Raw genomic sequence first — 20,208 nt, forward strand, 5'->3', positions numbered from 1 at the left:
AAGAAGGGCTACCTGTGAAACCAGTCATGTGATTTACAAGCTAAGCTCCAACCACTGTGCTGCATTCTATGTAGGGATGTCAATCAAAAAGCTGTCTGTCCACATGAATGGCCACTGACAAACGGTGACCAAAAAACAAGTGGACCACCCTGTAGCTGAACACGCTGCCAAACATGATACCCCTCATCTCAATGACTGCTTCACAGCCTGTGCCATATGGATCCTTCCCACCAACACCAGCTTTTCTGAATTGCGCAGGTGGGAACTTTCCCTGCAATACATCCTACGTTCCCGTTACCCTCCTGGCCTTAACCTTCGTTAGTCACTGTCCTCACCCATCCAGCCCCCTCCCTCTTCCCATTCCAGCACTACAGAGCCATCATTTCACCGCTTTTAATTTCTCTCCTTTCTGCTGCTTACCCCCTACCCCCTCCGCACCTTCTCTCCTGCTCCCCGTCCAAACTGCAACACTTCACAGTCTGCCAACCCCACCATACTATCCCTCCCTCTCCCCACCCCAGTCTCCTCCTTACCCCCACCCAGTCGCCACTCCCATCATGCACTGGTGCTGCTGCTCGCAGGATGGGGTGCCTGGGGCAGCCTCTGCTGTACTAGATGTGCAGGGGGGGATGTTGCAGCTCTCTGTCACTCAGCTGACCTCAGGTGCAACTAAGCTAGCCGGCCCACTCTCACCTGAGTGTGGGTGGCGGACTGTGTAGCGTTCTTGAGCCTCAAGAAGGAAGGCTGCATGGGGACGCAGGTTCCTGCCAAATCCCATGCACTTTTCTAATAGATTGTGTGCTATATGATGCTGGGGGAGGGGGGGGGGCTGAGCTGGATCAGAATGCACCCTCTGCCACGTTAGTGGGCACTCCTTTAGCAAGGTCCAGACAGGCACGTGGGGAGAGGGGTTTGTTAGTTATTGGGAGCCCCAATGTTAGGCAGGTCATGAAGCCCCAGCTATGGCAGAGAAGAAGTCCAATGTTCACTTGGTGTGCTTGCTGGGGGGGGGGGGGGGGGGGGGGCTTGTCCAGGATGTGGAAGAGGATCTTCCGGCGGCTATCGAGCATGCGGGGTGCAGCTAGCTGCAGATTGTTGCACATGTCGGCACCAACAATACCAGTCGTCGGGTTTCCCAGGAAATCCTTGGGTCCTTTCAAAGTCTGGCAAAACTGGCGAAGGTGACCTCCATCTCTTGAGGAGTGGAAGGCAAGCTGACAATTTGCAGCACCTTACCCAGGGTGGACTGGGGTCTTCTGGTTTGGTGTCTAGTGGAGAATCTAAACCAGAGGCTATGTTGACTCTGTGACGAAAATGGTTGTAGATTCCTCAACCTACGCTATTGGGTGAAAGGTTGTAGGATGCCTGTCAATAGATCAGGGGTGCACTACACACAGGAAGCAGCTACATGGGTAGCACAGTACTTGTGGTGTGCACATGGTTTTTTTTTTTAGATTAGGTTCCTCCCCATGGGAAACAAACTGTTGGCCTGAAGAATTACCAGTTCATGACACTGACGTGGGTGTGCCAACTCCTAAACAGGTCATTCCAAAGGATTTAAATATGCTAAATCTCATGTTAGTAAATTGTTGAAGTGTCTGTAGCGAGATACCCGAGTTACACTCTGAAATAAACAGTAGTAATGCCAATATTGTATTAGGTACTGAAAGCTGGTTGAAACCCGACATAAATAGCAGTGAAATTTTGAAATTGGATTAAACAATGTTTAGGAAGAATAGAACTGATGCTATGGGGGAGGTGGTGCATTCATTGCAGTTAAAAGTTGTTTAAATGCAGTTGAGATCAATACTGGTTCAGACTGTGAAATAGTCCGGATAAAGCTGTCAATCAGACAAAGAGTGATCATTGTATTAGGATGTTTTTATAGACCACCAGCATCCGCAAAAAATGTCGCAGAATGTTTCAGAGAAAGTCTTGAGTACATAGGAAATAAATATCCAAATTATCCATTAGTTATAGGTGGAGTCTTTAATCTGGCGTCCATTGACTGGGAAAATTATAAGTTTACCACAGGGGGCAGAAGCAAAGACTTGTGTGAAGTTATTCTCGGAGTGCTCTCAACATATAACCTTGAACAATTGGTTAGAATACCAACTCAAGATGGGAACATATTAGATATCTTGGTGACAAACAGACCTGATCTTTTTGAGGAAGGTTATCTAGAAGAAGGTATTAGCAACCATAATGCATAATGTCGTTGTGGCTTCTATGACAGTGGAAGTCGGAAAAAAGAGAGAGAGAGAGAGAAAAGAAAAGAAAGTGTCATTAACGAATATCTTCATAGTCAACTCCAAGCATTCACCCTGGGACACAAAATATGTGCATAGAAAAATATAGGGGAGGGAAAGGATCCACCTTGATTCAACAAACATATTAGGAAGTTACTGAGAAAACAGAGAATTTTGCACAGTCGTTTTAAACGTAGTCACTGCCCCGCTGAGAAACACAAATTATCTGAAGTGAAAACAGCTGTCAAAAGGCCAATGGGAGATTCTTCTAATGAATTTGAAAGCAATATTTTATCTGCAGATTCTAAAAATGACCCCAAAAAAATTTGGTCATCCGTAAAAATCTATGAACGCTACAAATAATTCAATACCTTCCTTGCTGACAGTACAAGTAATGTAACGGATGATGATAAACAGAAGGCTGAAATTGTAAACCTAGATTTCAAAAACTCATTTACAGTAGAGGACTGCAACACCATTCCCCCTTTCAATTATCAAACAAATGCAAGGAAGGCTGACATAGTGTTTAGTGTATGTGGGATTGTAAAACAGTTAAGATCCATATACGCCAGGAAGGCATCTGGCTCAGACGGTATCCCCATAAGATTTTATGTTGACTATGCTACAAATATACCACCATTCTTATCCACCATCTATCAGAGATCATTGGAACAGTGGAAAGTTCCACAGGACTGGAAGAAGGCCCAGGTCATAGCAATCTATAAAAAGGGTGGAAAATTGGATGCACATAATTACTGGCCAATTTCACTGACATCGATTTGTTGTAGAATCATGGAACGTATTTTCTGTTCAGACATAATCATTTTTCTAGACTGTGAGAAGCTCATTTGCAGAAACCAACACGGTTTTAGAAAACAACAGTCATGTGAGACCTGGCTGGCCCTCTTTGTGTGCGCTTACGTTCTATCAAATGACATATGCGGTTGGATAGAAAGTTTTCTAACAGACAGAGATCAGTATGTCATCTTCAATGGGGACACTTCAACAGAAACAAGCATGACATCAGGTGTGCCCCAGAGCAGTGTAATAGGTCTGCTGCTTTTTATGATTTACATAAACGATCTGGTTGACGGTAGTGACAGCAGCATTAGACTGTTTGCCGATGATACTGTAGTCTACAGGAAAGTAGTATCGCACAAAAGTTGTGAACAAATGAGGATTTGCAGAAAATAAATGCGTGGTGTAATGCCTGGCAGTTACATCTCAATATTAGTAAGTGTAACCTACTGTGTATAACAAAGCCAAAATCCTCATTAATGTACAAGTACAAAATAAATGCCCAGTTTTTGGAAGTGGTAACATCCATCAAGTATTTGGGTGTGACTATTCAAAATGATCTCAAATGGAACAATCAGATCTACACAAGTAACGGGTAAGGCGAACTCTAGATTGTGGGTTATTGGTAGAATCCTGAAGCGAAGCAGTCCTTCAACAAAGGAAATGGCTTACAATACTGTAGTTCATCCCGTCGTAGAGTATTGTTCGTCTGACGAACTGCCTATTGGCTTCTGTCTCGGGTTCTTTGGCTGATGTTCATCTAATGATTTTACTGATGTTTCACCAGCACGAGTGGCTGGCATTGTTGGCAAAATTACTAGATGAACGTAGGTTGAAGAACCCGAGACAGAAGCCAATAGCCAGTTTGTCAACAAGTGGCCACGAAAGCCTTAACAATTTTGTATTGTTCATCTGTATGGGACCCTTACCAGATGGGCCTGATTCAAGAGATTGAGAAGGTTCAAAGAAGAGCAGCAAGATTCATGACTGGTACATTTAGCCATCACAAGAGCATTACAAATCTCACCGAAAGTTTGAATTGGGACACACTTGCAGGTAGACAATGCACTAAAAGGAATGGGCTGCTCACTAAATTCAAAATTCGATTGTCGCTGAGAATGTAGAGCATTTATTATTACCACCAACTTTCAAATCGCACAATGATCACCATTCAAAGATAAGGGAAATTAAAGCTCATACTGAGGCATTCAGACAGTCATGTTTCCCTTGCGCAATCCACGAGTGGAACAGAGAGGGGGAAAATTTGACTCTGACACGAATACTGCCCTACGCCTCACACCACTTGGTGGCTAGTGGATTATATACGTAGATACAGATGTAGAAAAATGAGTATTCATGTTAGCTGCATATTACGTACACCTGAACTGTCACATTCAGAGCAACACCGCAGTATACGACATGTTCCTAATGGTAAACATCTCATAAAAGAAATTTTGAGATGGTGTAAACGAAATAATTTAGTTACAGTAACTATCAGCACTTTGTTGTATGCTATAAATAATAATAATCTTTAGAATTACCTTTGTGTTTTTAGTAATGGTATGTGGAGTCATTATATGTGAAATGATTTTATGTTTTGCATTACACAGCCTTGCTCTCTGCGTATGAATGGCTAATATGTTGGTTGCTAGTAACAACAGAGGAAAAGCTGGATGCATTGCTAAAGAGTGGAGCTGATCCTTTCACTGCAAAGAACAATGCCCAAGTATTTCATGCTAGAACTCTTTCACTGGCATATGCAGAGGTAACTATACAAAGTTTTCTTTTTTCAAGTTATGTAGCACATACTAAAGGCCCCTGAAAATTCCACCCATGAGTGAATTCAAGTACCCTGAGTTATGTTTTCAGATCTACCAAGATATGCCAAGTTTGGACTTATCAGAATTTGACTTAACTTCCATTTCAAATGATTTGTCAGTAGGTGGTAACTTGTAATCAGTATTTTCCTGCACAGGAAAATTTTGTTCCTGAATACATTTTGTGCATGTTGGAATATGGAGGTTGCACTCTAATTACAAACTGATGTGCTCAAAGCTTTCATTTTTTTTTCCAGTACATGAAGGTAGTTGAAAAATTCTCAGAGTAGAATATCCCTGTACACTAACACACTTGGTCCAGTGATGTTCAAATGCCATCATCTCATCTTGAAAACTGTTCAAATTGCCTTCATCTCATCTTGAAAACTAGATTCCTACAGGCCTGCAAATTACCCATCAACTTCAGCTGTCAGTTCTTCTTTGAAAAGAATTTTCACCTCAGGGTAGAGATGGGAGTATGATGGAGCCAAAACAGGCAATATGGTTGTGGCATCCATTCGTATATTAGTTTGTGTATTTTTGCCGTGACAGTGACACTTACATTTGGGTGTGATCTAACTTGGCGAAATATGACTTTCCTCCTTACCAAACCTGGGCTTTTTTCTTGTATCTTTTGCTATAGTTGGTCCAGGAGGTTAGTGCAGTATTGTTCTGTAACTGTTTGACCAGTGGGAAGTTGATGTGTCAGCGGAATCCCTTTTGCATCCCAAAAAAACTGACACTTGACCTTTTCTGCCAACCGTATTGCCTTTGCATTTTTTCTTTTTTTCTTTCTTTTTTTTCCACTACTTTGACTGTTGTTTTGTCCTTGGGTTATAATAGTGAAACCAAGTTTCACCTGTGGTCACAAACCAGTGCAAGAAACCTTATTGGTTGCTCTGAAAACAGGCCTTCCATTCAGAAGCATGTCTGATCCTTCAGTAAGAATCAGAACACCCATCTAGCAGATAATTTTCTCCTATCCAGTTCCTCTACTAAAATGTGATGTGCACTGTCAATAGGTAATCCTCTTTGACCATCTTATGCACTTTTGCAATAATCTCTGGAGTAGTGGCACATTTTGACTGATCACTACATGGATCATCACCTAAGGTGTCTCCACCAAGTTTAAACTAATTTGTCTTCTGAGAAACAGTTGAATATGAAAGAGCACAGTCCTCTAGTGTGTTCTGAAAATTGGCATGAATTTCCTATGTTTTCATAATGTTCTTTATGAAGCATTTAATCACTCTTCGAGTCTGATTATTTCCATATTCGAAAACCATTACATGGGAACAACAACAAAGAGACATCCTCATCACAGATCACTACCCGATGCATGGATGCATCATGTGTTTGGAAGCCTTATTGTTGTAGCTCTGTTGGTGTTTCTATGAACTTTTCAGTTCTCTTATATTAATAAAAACTAGAATACATTCATCTTCACAAACATTGTACTGAGCTTGACAAAAGCTGAAATATTGATGGACTGCATTCAAAATGATTCAAAACTGAACTGACCTCATATGGTCACTGCCACACCATTTATAGTAAGAACATCTACTATTTTACATTATCGAAAACATTGCATTGATAGATTGCAGTTAAAAAGTACAGTTTTGCAAGAAGTTACACACATATTGGAATATTGTACTTTATATAAAATTTGTTGTTACAATCTCAGTCCAGAATATATTACAATTTAATGTAAAATTACGTTAAGTTACATTTCTTAAAATATTTCAACTAATGTTTTTAATTGCAGCTTAATTATGACAAACAGTTATTGCTGGTATAATTTCAGTGTCAGTGTAAAAACTGTGAACTATTGCACATTACATTCTCGCTATGAGAAGACGTTTAGGTTTGGTTCCCAGAGCTACTGATATGATGACCATTACATAAATATTTTATGAACTGCTAATTTCATAATAAAATTGAATAATTAGCTGAAAGTTCCATAAACATGAAATAGAAGTGAAAAGTCAAGTTTTTACAGGTGTAAACAATGAATAAACAAAGCAGTAAATACAAAAAATATGTAAGCAGGATACACAGTGATGGTATGGATTATGTCAGTTTATCTGGTATCAGTCAGTACAGTAAGTGTTACGCTACTCTGCTACATTACGTACACTCCGAAGTACTTTGCATAAGAATTATGCAGAAGACCCTCTCAGGATATGCACAGAGCAGAGCATGATGTCATGTGTGACTGGTGTAAAACATTGTGTCCCCCCCCCCCCCCCCTTCCCTACCTCCCCAGCACGGCTTACCAACACTGCACGTATCCTATCCCCATCAATTCCTTCTCTCTTCCCACAGGCAGCACAGCATTTGTCTCCTCCTCTGTGCTGCCAGCCTTCCCCTCCCCTCCCCTGCACCATGCCTCCTCATTATCCGTACCACCCGTCCCAGCAGATCACATCACATGCAGTCACTATTTCTGAGGAAGTACGTTGTCTGAAAGCTGAATGTTTGATTAATGTGTTCCAAATATAATGTAATTGGATTGATAAAAAATCTATTCACCATGCAGTGGCAGAACACACACGTAAAAGAAGGTTCTAATCAAGCAAGCTTTCGGAGCCGTGGCTCCTTCTTCAGGCACAAGAGCTGAAGGGGAAGGAAGAGGTGTGAAGGAAATGGGCTGGAGAGGTATAGGAGGTATAGGGAAAGGAGTAGATATTGGAAAGATCACCCAGAACTGCAGGTCAGGGGAAGCTTACTGGACGGGATGAAAAGTAAAGACCTTCTCATCCCATCTGGTATGTCTCCCTGACATGCAATTCTGAGTGACTTTTCTGAAATCTATTCCTTCTCCTAGACCTCTCCAGTTCTTTTCCTTCGCCCCTATTCATTTCCCTTCAACCCTCCTGCCTGAAGGAACCACTGGCTCTGAAAGCTTGCCCAGTTATAACCTGCTTTTACGTGTGCTTTCTGCTGCTGCTTAGTGAGTAGATTTTTTTATCTATCCAATTACACTATATTATCAAAAGGTGATTTGTTTCTATATTGCTATTATTCCATTTTGGACTTTCAAGAGTTAAATAGGTAGCAGACTTGATTAAACATAAACTTGTGTGTTGTTTAATTCACAATAATAATAATAATAATCATAACCTCCTGTTAAATACATTGACTGATCACAGACTTTTAATGTCTGGCTTCTCTGAAGTTTTCATCACACTTTCACCAAGTTCCAATACTCATCACATATACACTAGAAATGTCACATTATAGTGTGTCCCATTTTTTTATTGTCTTGTTAGGTACATGAAAGGCCATGTTGTCGTGTTATACCTGGAGTAGTTTATACATTCCTTGTCATTAAAGTGAGAAACTAGGGGACATACATAGGGTAACGTACATAGGGTGAATGGGCATAGGCAGAGGGTGTATACCGGCAACTCGCAATATCCTGTTGCAGAGCATGCTCTACAACATGACATTCGTGATCTCGGCAGTTGTTCCACCACACGCACCATCTGGATTCTTCCCCCAGAAACCTATTATTATTGCTGATTTTTTGGGTCATTTTCATCTGGTACCATACTTGGTGAATAAGAGTCTTATGAAAGGACCTTCGTGTGCTCAACTCCCTACCATGTTGGGTTGTGTGATGCTGCACTACGAACTGCATGAAGATTCCTGGACCAATTGCACCTCACGCGAGGGTACAGCAAATCTTGGAGCTGCACTCATCCACATGCTGCACACACAAACGCGTCATGCGAGAAGACATGACTTTCTCCAGTGTGTGTTGTGGCAGAAATTTCAGAGTTGAATGCACAGAGGTTGACACTTAGGGCTCAAATTGAGAAACATTCAGAAATATGGCACGAATAATACAACACAATGACCTATCCGTGAGAACAAAATCGGCTCATGTGAAACAGCACAGCAGGTGTGTATAGCCTTGCAGTGGGCATGCTGGAAATTATGACAGTTATACAACAAAGCAGTCGCTATGCAGATTGAAGACTCCCCATGCCCCTCTCCCCCGGCCACCCTTCCTCACCTGAGACAGACTAGGTGGCAGATAATGACCTTGGCCAGCTGTTACTGAAGGATTTTCCAGCACTGACTGACTCAATGCTCACAATGCAGAAGCGTTGTCATTCTACTCTCCATCACATCAAACTATTACAAGACTGCTGGTGATTGGTAGACCTCATTGCCTGCCTCTGGGAAAACTGCATACTTCTCAGCAAGAGTTTGATAGGATGATTAGTGATGGTTCTGTTTTTTGCTGTTGAGAGTGCTAGGTCTCCTCTCTTACAGATGGTCATAAAAAAACATGGAAAATGGAGAATCTGTGGGAATTACAGAACTTTGAACTCTTTTACAGTCCCTGATACATACTCTATCCCTAAAGTATCTGATTTTAGCAGTAACTTGTTGGGTACAAGTTTTTTTACTGTCTTGACTGTGCTACGGCTTTTCCACAGTTTCCTATGACCCTCAAAGAGAAAATGAATACTGCTATTACTACACTTTCTGGTTCATTCAAACAAAATGTTATGTTGTTGGACTGCATATAACTGCAACAATTCACACACAAAGTTCTTTAGGGTTTCCCATTCGTTTTTTCCTCTGCTGACATCATATTACTTTTCTTTACTGCATATAAGAAGCATCTGAAACATGTACGTGCTGTGTTCTGAAGCTTGTGATTAGCACTGACAAGTGTACTTCCATTAAGAAAAAAGTTCCTTCCTTAGGCTATAGGGTGTCTCATAAAGGCATTTCTCCTGTGCCTGATAAGGTTTGTGATTTTCAAAACATGCTCATCCCTGAGACTTTCAAAGGACTCTACCATTTCTTAGGCATATTAAATTACTACTGCAAACACCTTATCATGGTGGATGAAGTACAAGTATGTCTTAACAGTCTCCTAAAAGGAAATAACACTTCTGGTATCAGGAAGATTTCTTGGAATGTTAGGGCTGTTAAAGCCTTGGAGCACTTACAATCAAAAATTACTCATGCTTCGTTCCCGGCTCACGCCATTGCTTATGCTTCCATTGCTCATTTTGTCAATGTAAGTCAAGTCACTGTGGGTGCTATGTTTCAGAAATATATTTTTCAGGCATGGCTTTCTTCTCTAGAAATTTGTCAAAGCAGCAACAATTTTGGAGTGCTTTTGACAGAGAACTGCTAGCCATCTTTCTTGCTGTAAAACATTTTCATTCTTGGCTTGAAGACAGACTATTACTATGTACACTGACTGCAAACCATTAACCACCATTTTCAAAAATTCTCCATAACAGGTATGCCAGGTTGTTTAATAGCTCAATTTTCTACAGACATTCAGCATATTTCTGAGCAGGACAGAGTGGTGGCACATTGTTTGTTGCACAACTGTGTGGTGATTATTGTCATTGATATGGTAAAAGTGGCTGCATATTGGGACACAGACCAACTCCTCATCCGATATCAGGTGCATCCGGAATCAATTGGTTTACTTCTAAAACACTTGTCCCCGATTAGTTTTGCAAATGGTATTTGGTGTGATACTTCTGGACTAAAAATACATTGATTTATCCATGAAAAGTGGTGTTGAAGTGATTTTAATTCATTTAACTTTTTGGCTCAACAAAGGTTAATTACAGGTAAAGTTGTCTAGCCTGGGATATGGAAGTGTTGCCACAATTGGATGATGGTATGCATCTAATGCCAAATGTCACAATTAATAGACCTATGGCTGTTCCTGTTGCTTATTTCCTCATCCATTCTGAGGAATTTTTCTCATTGGCACATCAACATTGTTGACTGCCTCTCCCATTATAAAGGATATTGTTTTTTGGTCACAATGACAGACTGATTTACTAATTGGTCAGAGGCTGTACCTGGTCATGATCTTACTACAACATCTATCTCACATTTTGGTATCTGTGTGGTTTGCCTGTTTTGTATCCTGCAAGTCATTATGTCAGATAGGGGATGCCAATTTGAATGGCAGTTATTAACAGAACTATTTTGTATTTGTGGTTGCATATCCGTACTATGAGCTGCCACCCCTCCAGTAACAGGATGGTAGAGAGTATGCACTGGACCTTAAAGACAGGGTTCACATGATGTCCAGAACATTGGATCTTTGCACTCCTTTAGTTTTATTGGGATTGCATACTAGTATTAAGGAGTACATGTAATGTTCACCTGCACACCTGACTTACCTGTACAGTGAATCGATAAATGAAAATGGTAATTTTTTTTTCACTGCCTAAACTTCCTCCCTTGCAATCTGGGGATTTTGTTGATTTTTTTTAAACAAATACTATATCTTATGGAAAGTCTGGTTCCCAAAAGCCCTCATAGACACAGGACCAAACCTGTTTTCATACATTAGGGCTTGAAGATGTGTCACTATGTCTGCTTATATGACAGACCAGCCCTTGCCCCTCAATATTGTGGACCTTTCAGGGTCCTACAGCATGACAACAAGGAATTTATGATCTATAGAAATGGTAAACCAGATGCGGTCTCAATTGATTGCTTAAAACAACCCTGTTGTGACAGAAATTTGGGAACTGTTCTCATGTCAAACAAGGACAGCAATAGCGTGTTTCAAACTCCAAATGTAAATCTACCTCATGTCACTCAAAGTCATTCAGGTAGAAATGTTGTATGTCAGTATCCAGGGGTATCAGGGGCTCCTGATTTCACAAAGATTTCTTGAAATTTGTAATTTTCATTATGTATATTGTTAGAATGAGCTTCAGCTCTCCCAGAAATGGGGAGGAGCTAACTGGCAGATTTTATTTGAATCAAGTTATGAACGTAGTATAGAATGTGATATCTATGTGTAAGGAATGCATTTTTTGAATACTGTTTTGTGATGTATGCTTATTTTACGTGCTCTCAAGAAAGTATATAATAAATTGAAGAAAAGTTCAGTATATTTATTAGTGTTTATTTAGTGGTATTACATAGAATACCTAAACATTCATAAAATAATGTATAGCTAATAGCCAGTAATATATACGCATATTGTAATGCAAAAAACTAAGTGTGTGCCACATTTTAACATAAAATACAAAATATAGGGTGAGTCAAAAATGACTTTATGACTTTGGAATGATATAGGAATTTATTGAAATAACTTACAGAATTGTTTTGTAGCAAACAACCTCAAATTTCACATGAAATTGTCAAGTATCATTTTGTTTTGATGTAAGTACCAGTTATGATGTGGCAAACATGCCACAAGAAATCAAGTTCTTTTCAAACTCATTGCAGCAAATTGGGCATACTTGTGCAACAGCACCATAGATTTGGTTTTTCAAGTCAGCTAAACTGTTTGGTTGGGGAGTCTCATGAGATGCACACATAGTTGATTTTTGTGGACTGCAGGCAAAGCTCTCCCTAACCTGTTACACATAATCATCAAAGCCCTTTTTGACTCAACCTGCATATCAACATGAAGATAATAGTAACAAAATATACACACAGATATATACAACATATACATTTGATTCTGATGACAGCTTCTTTAATTGAAGTTTCATCTGAAAAGTTTGATTCAGCTATTGATACATATAAAAAGAAAACTGAACTTAAAGCTAAACTACTTATATACTACAGTGCTTGCCCATGAAAGGCAAAGGTCCCGAGTTTGAGTGTCGGTCCGGCACACAGTTTTAATCTGCCAGGAAGTTCCATATCAGCGCACACTCCGCTGCAGAGTGAAAATTTCATTCTGGAAACTTATCTGCCATTTGTTTGTAAATCATTGTGGGAGTGTAGTAAGTCACTTTTAAATTTACAAATTTATACATAGTGGAGTCACGATCTGCTAGGGTGCTTGAATATTGGATTTTCTTCCTTTGCAGTCTTATGTCCATTCTCATTATTAAAATGACTACACTGAAGAGCCAAAGAAACTGGTACACCTGTCTAAAATCGCGTAGGGCCCCCCACGAACATTCACGAGTGCTGCAACACGATGTGTCGTGGACATGACTAATGTCTGAAGTACTGCTGGAGGGAACTGACACCATGAATCCCGCAGGGCTGTCCTTAAATCCGTAAGAGTAAGAGGGGGTGGAGATCTCTCCTGAATAGCATGTTGCAAGGCATCCCAGATATGTTCAATAATGTTCATGTCTGGGGAGTTTGGTGGCCAGCGGAAGTGTTTAAACTCAGAAGAGTATTCCTGGAGCCACTCTATAGCAAATCTGGATGTGTGGGGTGTCACATTGCCCTGCTGGAATTGCCTAAGTTCATGGGAATGCACAATGGAAATGGATGGATGCAGGTGATCAGACAGGATGCCCACGCATACGTACATGTCACCTATCAGTGTCGTATCGAGACATATCAGCGGTCCCATATCGCTACAACTGCACCCGCTCCACACCATTACAGAGCCTTGAACAGTCCTCTGCTGACATGCAGGGCCCAATGGATTCATGTGGTTGTCTCCATACCTGTACACATCCATCCATTCAATACAATTTGAAACAAGGCTCGTCCAGCCAGGAACATGTTTCCAGTCATCAACAGTCCAATGTTGGTGTTGGTGGGCCTAGGTGAAGCATAAAGCTTTTTGCCATGCAGTCATCAAGGGTACACGAGCAGGCCTTTGGCTCGGGAAGCCCATATGAATAATGTTTCATTGAATGGTTCACACGCTGACACTTGTTGATGACACAGCATTGACATCTGCAGCAATTTGTGGAAGGGTTGCACTTCTGTCATGTTGAATGATTCTCTTCAGTCGTTGTTGGTCTTGTTCTTGCAGAATGTTTTTCCGGCCACAGCGATGTTGGAGATTTGATGTTTTACTGGAGTCCTGATATTCATGGTACACTCATGAGATGGTCATATGAGAAAATCCCCACTTTACCACTACCTCAGAGATGCTGTGACCCATAGCTCATGCGATGACTATAACACCACATTCAAACTCTCTTAAATCTTGATAACCAGCCATTGTAGCAGAAGTAACCGATTTAACAACACTTGTTGTCTTATATAAGCGTTGTTGACCGTAGCACCGTATTCTACCTGTTTATGTACCTATATATTTGAATACACATGCCTATACCAATTTCTTTGGCACTTCAGTGTATATACAATCCATTTACAGTAATGTGCACACTTTGCCCGAATTCTTATGGGACTCGTCAGCTTAGTCTGGTGCAAGTAATGAGTGAATAGGCAAATATCTATTAGGAACACTATGAATGTAGGTTGTGAACAGTTGGAAATGTGGGTCTCACGGGAAGCGTGCAAGGGATAAGTCTCTGCAGTCGCACTATCCTCTGTGCCCTCAGTGGCTCAGCTGGATAGAGCATCTGCCATGTAAGCAGGAGATCCCAGGTTCGAGTCCTGGTTGGGGCACACATTTTCAGCTGTCCCCATTGATGTATTTTAACAATGCCTGTCGGTAGCCAAGGGTTTTGATTTAATTATCATTAATACATGTGAGTTTAATTATGAGAATCACAGTTAACATATAAGTTTTTATCTCCAAAATATGGCTTTTCTTCTCCTTCATTTTATTATTGACTAAAATACTTTACAGCCAAGTTTCACCTCTAACCCACATAGTTAACTTGATGTACAAAATGAAAGTATAACATATAAACTTAAACATGAAAGTACAAGTAATATTGTATAGACAGCTGTGAATTCTCACAAACTTTTGGCCAAGTCCTCAACAACCAACATTGCCTTGTTTCTCAACTGTAATCTTTGTGTGAATCTTGGTATCAGAATACAATGGCTTAATGCAAAATAACAATACCTGTTTGGTAAAATTGAAAATATTGTGACAATTAATTTACATCCCTTATTATTAATGAAAGAAAATTTGTAAGTACAGCTCCACACCAGTTTCAAATCCTCCTGACAAAATGTGTTTCTATATAGTAATGTTGCACTAAATTTCTGACTTTTCATAAAATCACTTCATAAGCGTAAAACTTTTAGCATTGTACCAGATGCTACAATTCCCCAACCTTTTCTGCTTCAAAAACAATTTCTGACTTCATTTCATTTTCAACAACACTCCATTCCCTTTTTATACAAATTTATTTCAGGTAGTCTACAACTATTTCAAGAAACTCTCAGTGGGTACTTCTTTGTTGTCAGGAACATAATTTTGTAATAAAGAATTTTCACAATTAATCATTTTACTATTTTCATTATGATATACTAAAACATGTTTTATCACAGAATAATTAGATGCTGCCAACATACCTTTCTTAGAGCTGTCAGAATCACAGTGAAGACATTACAAACCTTCTTCTCATTCCCTGCTACAAACACATATGATGTGGCACAACTGAGCATGATGCACCACAACTCCTTGCCAATATCGAACCACCCTCGATTAGACGTGAAAGAGCAATCCAGAGGTACAAAGAAAAGTTCAGGGACCTACCTCCTCCCCCTGACAGATTGATGTCAAGAAATCCCTTCTGGAAAGAACTCAAACAACAGATTGATATCAATAACCTGTGGAAACAGCAATGGCAGGAAAGCAAAGTGAATAACAGTTTCCTTATTGAGGACCCATCTCAACGAGTTCCAGGCTTCCAACTCCAACGTAGAGTGTGGGTAACTCTAAATCATCTGCGGACAGGTGTTGGTCGGTGCGGATATTTGTTGAAAAAGTGGGGTTTCTCCCAGGACCCCAATTGTGAGTGCGGAGAGAGTCAAACCATGCAGCATATAGTTGAGTGTGACGTACACGGACTTAAGGGAGGAAATCTGATGGACATACATGTGATAAGTGACCAAGCACTTTTGTGGCTGGAAACCCTGAAAATTTTATTGTAAATCATTGTTAATGTTAATTTAAATTTTTATGTTGATGTTTGTAAGTGTATCACGCTTTGCCCGTAGCTGAACGAGAAATAAATAACCACAACTCAGAATACAATTCTATAACACGACAACCTCTCATCTTAATCATCATCTTCAGAACATTACAATATACTATATATATCCCATCAAGATCTCATCATAACACAAAGAAAATCCCAACATTTCATCATCACAGTATATACAGATCAACCTCAACATAACTGCATAATACCCATAGTCAACTCCAACAATACAATATAATTCTCAACTTATTATGTCCACATCGAAAGAAGGTTCTGGCCATAGGGTATCTATTCGCAGCTTATAATCATACAGCTCATATTCAACACTTTCAACATCTTCCTCAAATACTTTTCAAAGTTAATCCACTATTAATCAGTGAATCAAAGTTGGAACCAGTGAGCTTATATAAATACCTGGGTACAACAGTATGTAGGCATATGAACTGGATTTATCATAGAGTCTGGCATTCCAGCAAGAGATGCTGCAGTTGGAAATTGTGACTGTGTGAGAGGTATGCTTGCTTGCTTGCTTGCTTTGTGTGTGTGTGTGTGTGTGTGTGTGTGTGTGTGTGTGTGTCTTTTATGACGAAAGCTGTGGCCGAAAACTATGAGTGAGTGTCTTTTAATTGTGCCTGTCTGCAACTTGATGTGTCTTCTTTATGATAAGTGGCAATCTGTCATTTCCTACAGTGTGGTTATCACATAGTCTGTCATGGGTAAAACAGGTGACAGAATTGGCAGAACACCAGGCATATGCAATCATCAGTCTTCAAAGGAGACTACATACAAAACATTCAAGTAACCTGTCCTAGAATTGCTAAAGTGTGTGGTATCTACACCTTACAGGACTAACAGGCGATACTGTATGCATACAAAAAAAGTCAGCACGAATGTTCACAGGTTTGTTTGATGTATGGGAGAAGATACTGAAGGTAGACACAAACTGTCCTGTGAAAGCCTACTTAGAAAGTTTCTAGACCAACTATAAGTGAAGAATCTAGGAATGTATTACAAGCATATATGAATTACTCCAATGAAGATTGTGAAAATTATTTTAGTATAATTACAGCATGCACAGATGCATTTAAATGATTGGAACAGAATAAAGTCCTGTTGTGTATATGAAATTTCTAATTTTGGTACACAGTTTGTCAGCCTTTGTGCCAAAGTTTGAGTTTTGGCCCAACAGAACACCAGTTCCTGCAAATCTAGAATACCAGAGTTAATTTGCACACCCACAAATTGTAAACAAAAATCTTTAAGATTTGTTTCACAGATGGTAGTCTGCTTCCAGTTGTAGCAAAGTAAATAAATTTTCTTCAATAAATGAACTGAAGGTACAACTGCTACATTACCATGACAGTGAAAGGTTGGGCTGAAAAAGGGGACCAGTTTGGCCCACTCTGCTCTCTCCCCACCTGTCCTGCATTCAGTGACCTGTGAAGCCACCACACCAGTGTGATCTGTGGCATGAAAACACAGTCATTTAAGGAGACTAAATGTCATGTCATGTAAGGAGACTAAAAGTAAATAAACTGCCTGCTTTGGGTAAGGAATGAATTTGTCATGCAGAAGTAATATTTTGCAAATTTGAAGGTTTTATTTTTATGGATATTCCAGTTTTGAAGGACCAGAGGCTGAATAAAAAGAATATTCTTTTATGCACTTTGACCAGTTTTTGTCCTTGTTTTCACAGAACCAGGAGTAATTGTCTCTGTGCCTTCACCTGTTTAGGCAGATCTTCCTAGCTCATTCTCAAGTTCACTAATTTCCACCTCAAACTGGTCAATCTGCCTCTTCTCAATAGTGCAGTAAGTCTCGAATGTCTCATCTTCAAGTCTCACATTCTCTCAACACGCTCAGTTATCTACCATTCTAACTTTCATCAGAGAAACGTCCACTCCAAGCATTTTTCCCTAATTTTAGCTCCAGAAACAAGAATAGTTCTCATTTTCCTACAGCAGTTGCTATTACGGCCCTGACCTCATCAACATAGCCTTTGTGCCTATTTGGACCACTGCACGGTTCTCTAATGTACACATAGTTCTCGCTCTTCCTTAGAATCCCTTCCCACTTCCCCTTCACAGTAACGGTGTCATGGTTCTACGTCTGTATCAGCAGTAGAAGGTGGTGCAAGTTTGTCCACCCATGATTTGGCCAGCGCTGCTGACAGGTGTGTTTAGGAGCACCCACACACTCCGTGCAGTCACACACTTGCTCACTGTGGTGCGGTATTGGCAAATGCACTCCCAGCAACTGCAGGAAGCAGCTGATGGCAGTGTGCAGTTTCGTTTTTGATCGTGCTATCTCAGGCTGAACAATATCTCTCCAGCTCTGTGCTCCTTGCTATTCAAAGCTCTTTTGTCAGCAGCACACACCAGGACAGCAGATGCTGCTTGAGTAGGTCAGTGTCAGCTGTGGATTCTCCTTCAGCACTTAAAACATATCCCGAAAATTTTTGAGATTTGCTACCTAAAATATGCACTAATTACTGCATTCAAGAGACTGAAGGCAATGGTTTCACTGTCAGTTAACTCAGTCTGCATGCTGGAAAAGGCCCAGCACCTGAGGATATGGCATAACCTGCAAAGTTCATGTGATATATTGAATTATAATAATGATAATTCTTACTAACTTGTCTCCATACTAGCATCACAGATTTTTTTATTTCGTTATTGAATCTTTACTGCTTGCAAGCATACAGGCAGATCATCATACAGTGATTGGATGCTTTCGAGTAATATCATGTTATCAGTATTGTCACAGATTATTAGTCACTGTGCTCTATAAACTCCTCATAGACTGCATTTCCATGGAATGCATGTCTGTTCTAATGACAGAAAATGTTTCGAGGAAATGGAACTCAGCATTGTTGTGAGACAAAAATTGTATCTACTCATTACAGCACACTTTAATAAATGCCCACAGTCAAATTTTGCACAAAAACTGAACTGCAGTACAATTTAAAACAGCACTGATGAGTGAATTGTGAATGTGTCTGCATGCTATGAATATCTTGACTCTACAGTCAGTATACTGCACTGAGGATTAAGTTGTAGAAACAACTGATGAATTTGTAAATAAAATATGACTATAAAAAAAATAACCAATCTAACATTTAAAGAGATAAACAAGAGGATAAAAAAAGGCTTTTAGTTCATTTCGGAAATTGAAGTTGTATTCAGAAGTAATTTCTCTATGTGCATTAAATGGAAAGTTTACAACCAGTAATAACTTATGGAAGTGAAATATGGGGATTAAATGCTCAAATTCTTCAAAGATTGGGGGTTGCCTAATGTGAAATCAAAAGATGCATCTTGGGCATAACAAGAAGGGGAAGAAAAACAACAACAAAATAATAATAGAGAGAGAGAGCAGGATTTGAGGATATGATGACAGTGGCTGTCACAAAACTAAAATGGAGATTAATAGGGCTCATAGAAAGATGAAATGATGGGATCTTGGATGGTGGAGATTTTGTGTTGGGTTCCTAAAGAAAGGATTTATAACAGTGAAAGGTGACCTACACACATATCCAGCAGCAGGAACCAAACAGCTGGCGGTGGTGAGTTATGGAACTCTGCCATCCTAAATGAATAAACTGCTACATGCTACATTCTACTTTATTGCGTGTACTGGTATTTGTCTTATGTGAAATTCTGAGTATTTTAAAGGACCAACAATTTATGCTGTCTTTGCATTGTCATGCCCCCAAAAAAGTGTGTGTGTTTGTTTGTGTCTGACTTTGTTGCCATACAGTTACTGAGAAAGTAGTTCTTTTTTTCTTTTTTAAAAAGAGAAATATATGTATTTCAGAGAATTTAATTTTTCCTGATGACAGCGGCAAGTATTTCCAAATAATAGCAAAACGAAATACAGCCATTATCTTTTATTCTGATGTTTCAAAATTAAGCAGCAACTGCAAGGAAGTTGAATAGTTTGCAATGAAAAATAGAGGTCTGTTTGAGCACCCAAATGATAAAGTGAGAATGAAAGAGTCATAACACCCTTGTATCTACTTAGCAGAATATATGAATAACTACAGACTTGTTAAATGCAATAATGCAGTTTTTTAATGATCATTGGGAGCTGGTGAAACAAGAATTGTTACAGGTTCCAAAAAACTGGAGGAAGTTTCTGAGACATGGCTCTGACATTCACAATAGGATTCACAACCACTGTAAGAACTGTAGAGTCAACTACCTAAGTGTCGTAGGATTGTTTCCAGCCATACCATATGAAATTGCCTTCTGAAGACGATTTTATGAATACTGTAAATGATCTGTATAACAAGCAGAATTTTCAAGATTCAGTTGGTGAAGTTGACATGAAACACTCTCATCTAAAATGCCCGGAAAATTCTGGTAAAATGTTTGATATTTATCAACATTTTCATTCATTAGTTCTACAACTAGTTGGAGATGCTAATGGGAAAATCAGTCTAATTGATGCCAGGGGATATGGGAAGCAAAGCAATGGCAATAGAGTTCATCCTTCTAGTGC

General features: G+C 39.7%; 1 protein-coding gene and 1 non-coding gene across 4 annotated transcripts in view; both read left to right on the forward strand.

Moving 5' to 3' along the window:
* LOC126259921 (peroxisomal acyl-coenzyme A oxidase 3-like) overlaps nt 1-20,208 on the forward strand; it is a 249,955-nt gene that overhangs the window by 189,294 nt on the left and 40,453 nt on the right. For all 3 annotated transcript variants that reach the window (XM_049957011.1, XM_049957010.1, XM_049957012.1), the window contains exon 11: nt 4,658-4,812. In XM_049957011.1, coding sequence (XP_049812968.1) covers nt 4,658-4,812 — 155 coding nt within the window. The remainder of the gene's footprint in view (nt 1-4,657; nt 4,813-20,208) is intronic.
* Trnat-ugu (transfer RNA threonine (anticodon UGU)) lies at nt 14,138-14,212 on the forward strand. The gene has a single exon. It is a non-coding gene; the product is annotated as a tRNA-Thr (tRNA).

This window comes from Schistocerca nitens, chromosome 5 (assembly GCF_023898315.1).
Source record: "Schistocerca nitens isolate TAMUIC-IGC-003100 chromosome 5, iqSchNite1.1, whole genome shotgun sequence".
Classification (NCBI taxonomy): domain Eukaryota; kingdom Metazoa; phylum Arthropoda; class Insecta; order Orthoptera; family Acrididae; genus Schistocerca; species Schistocerca nitens.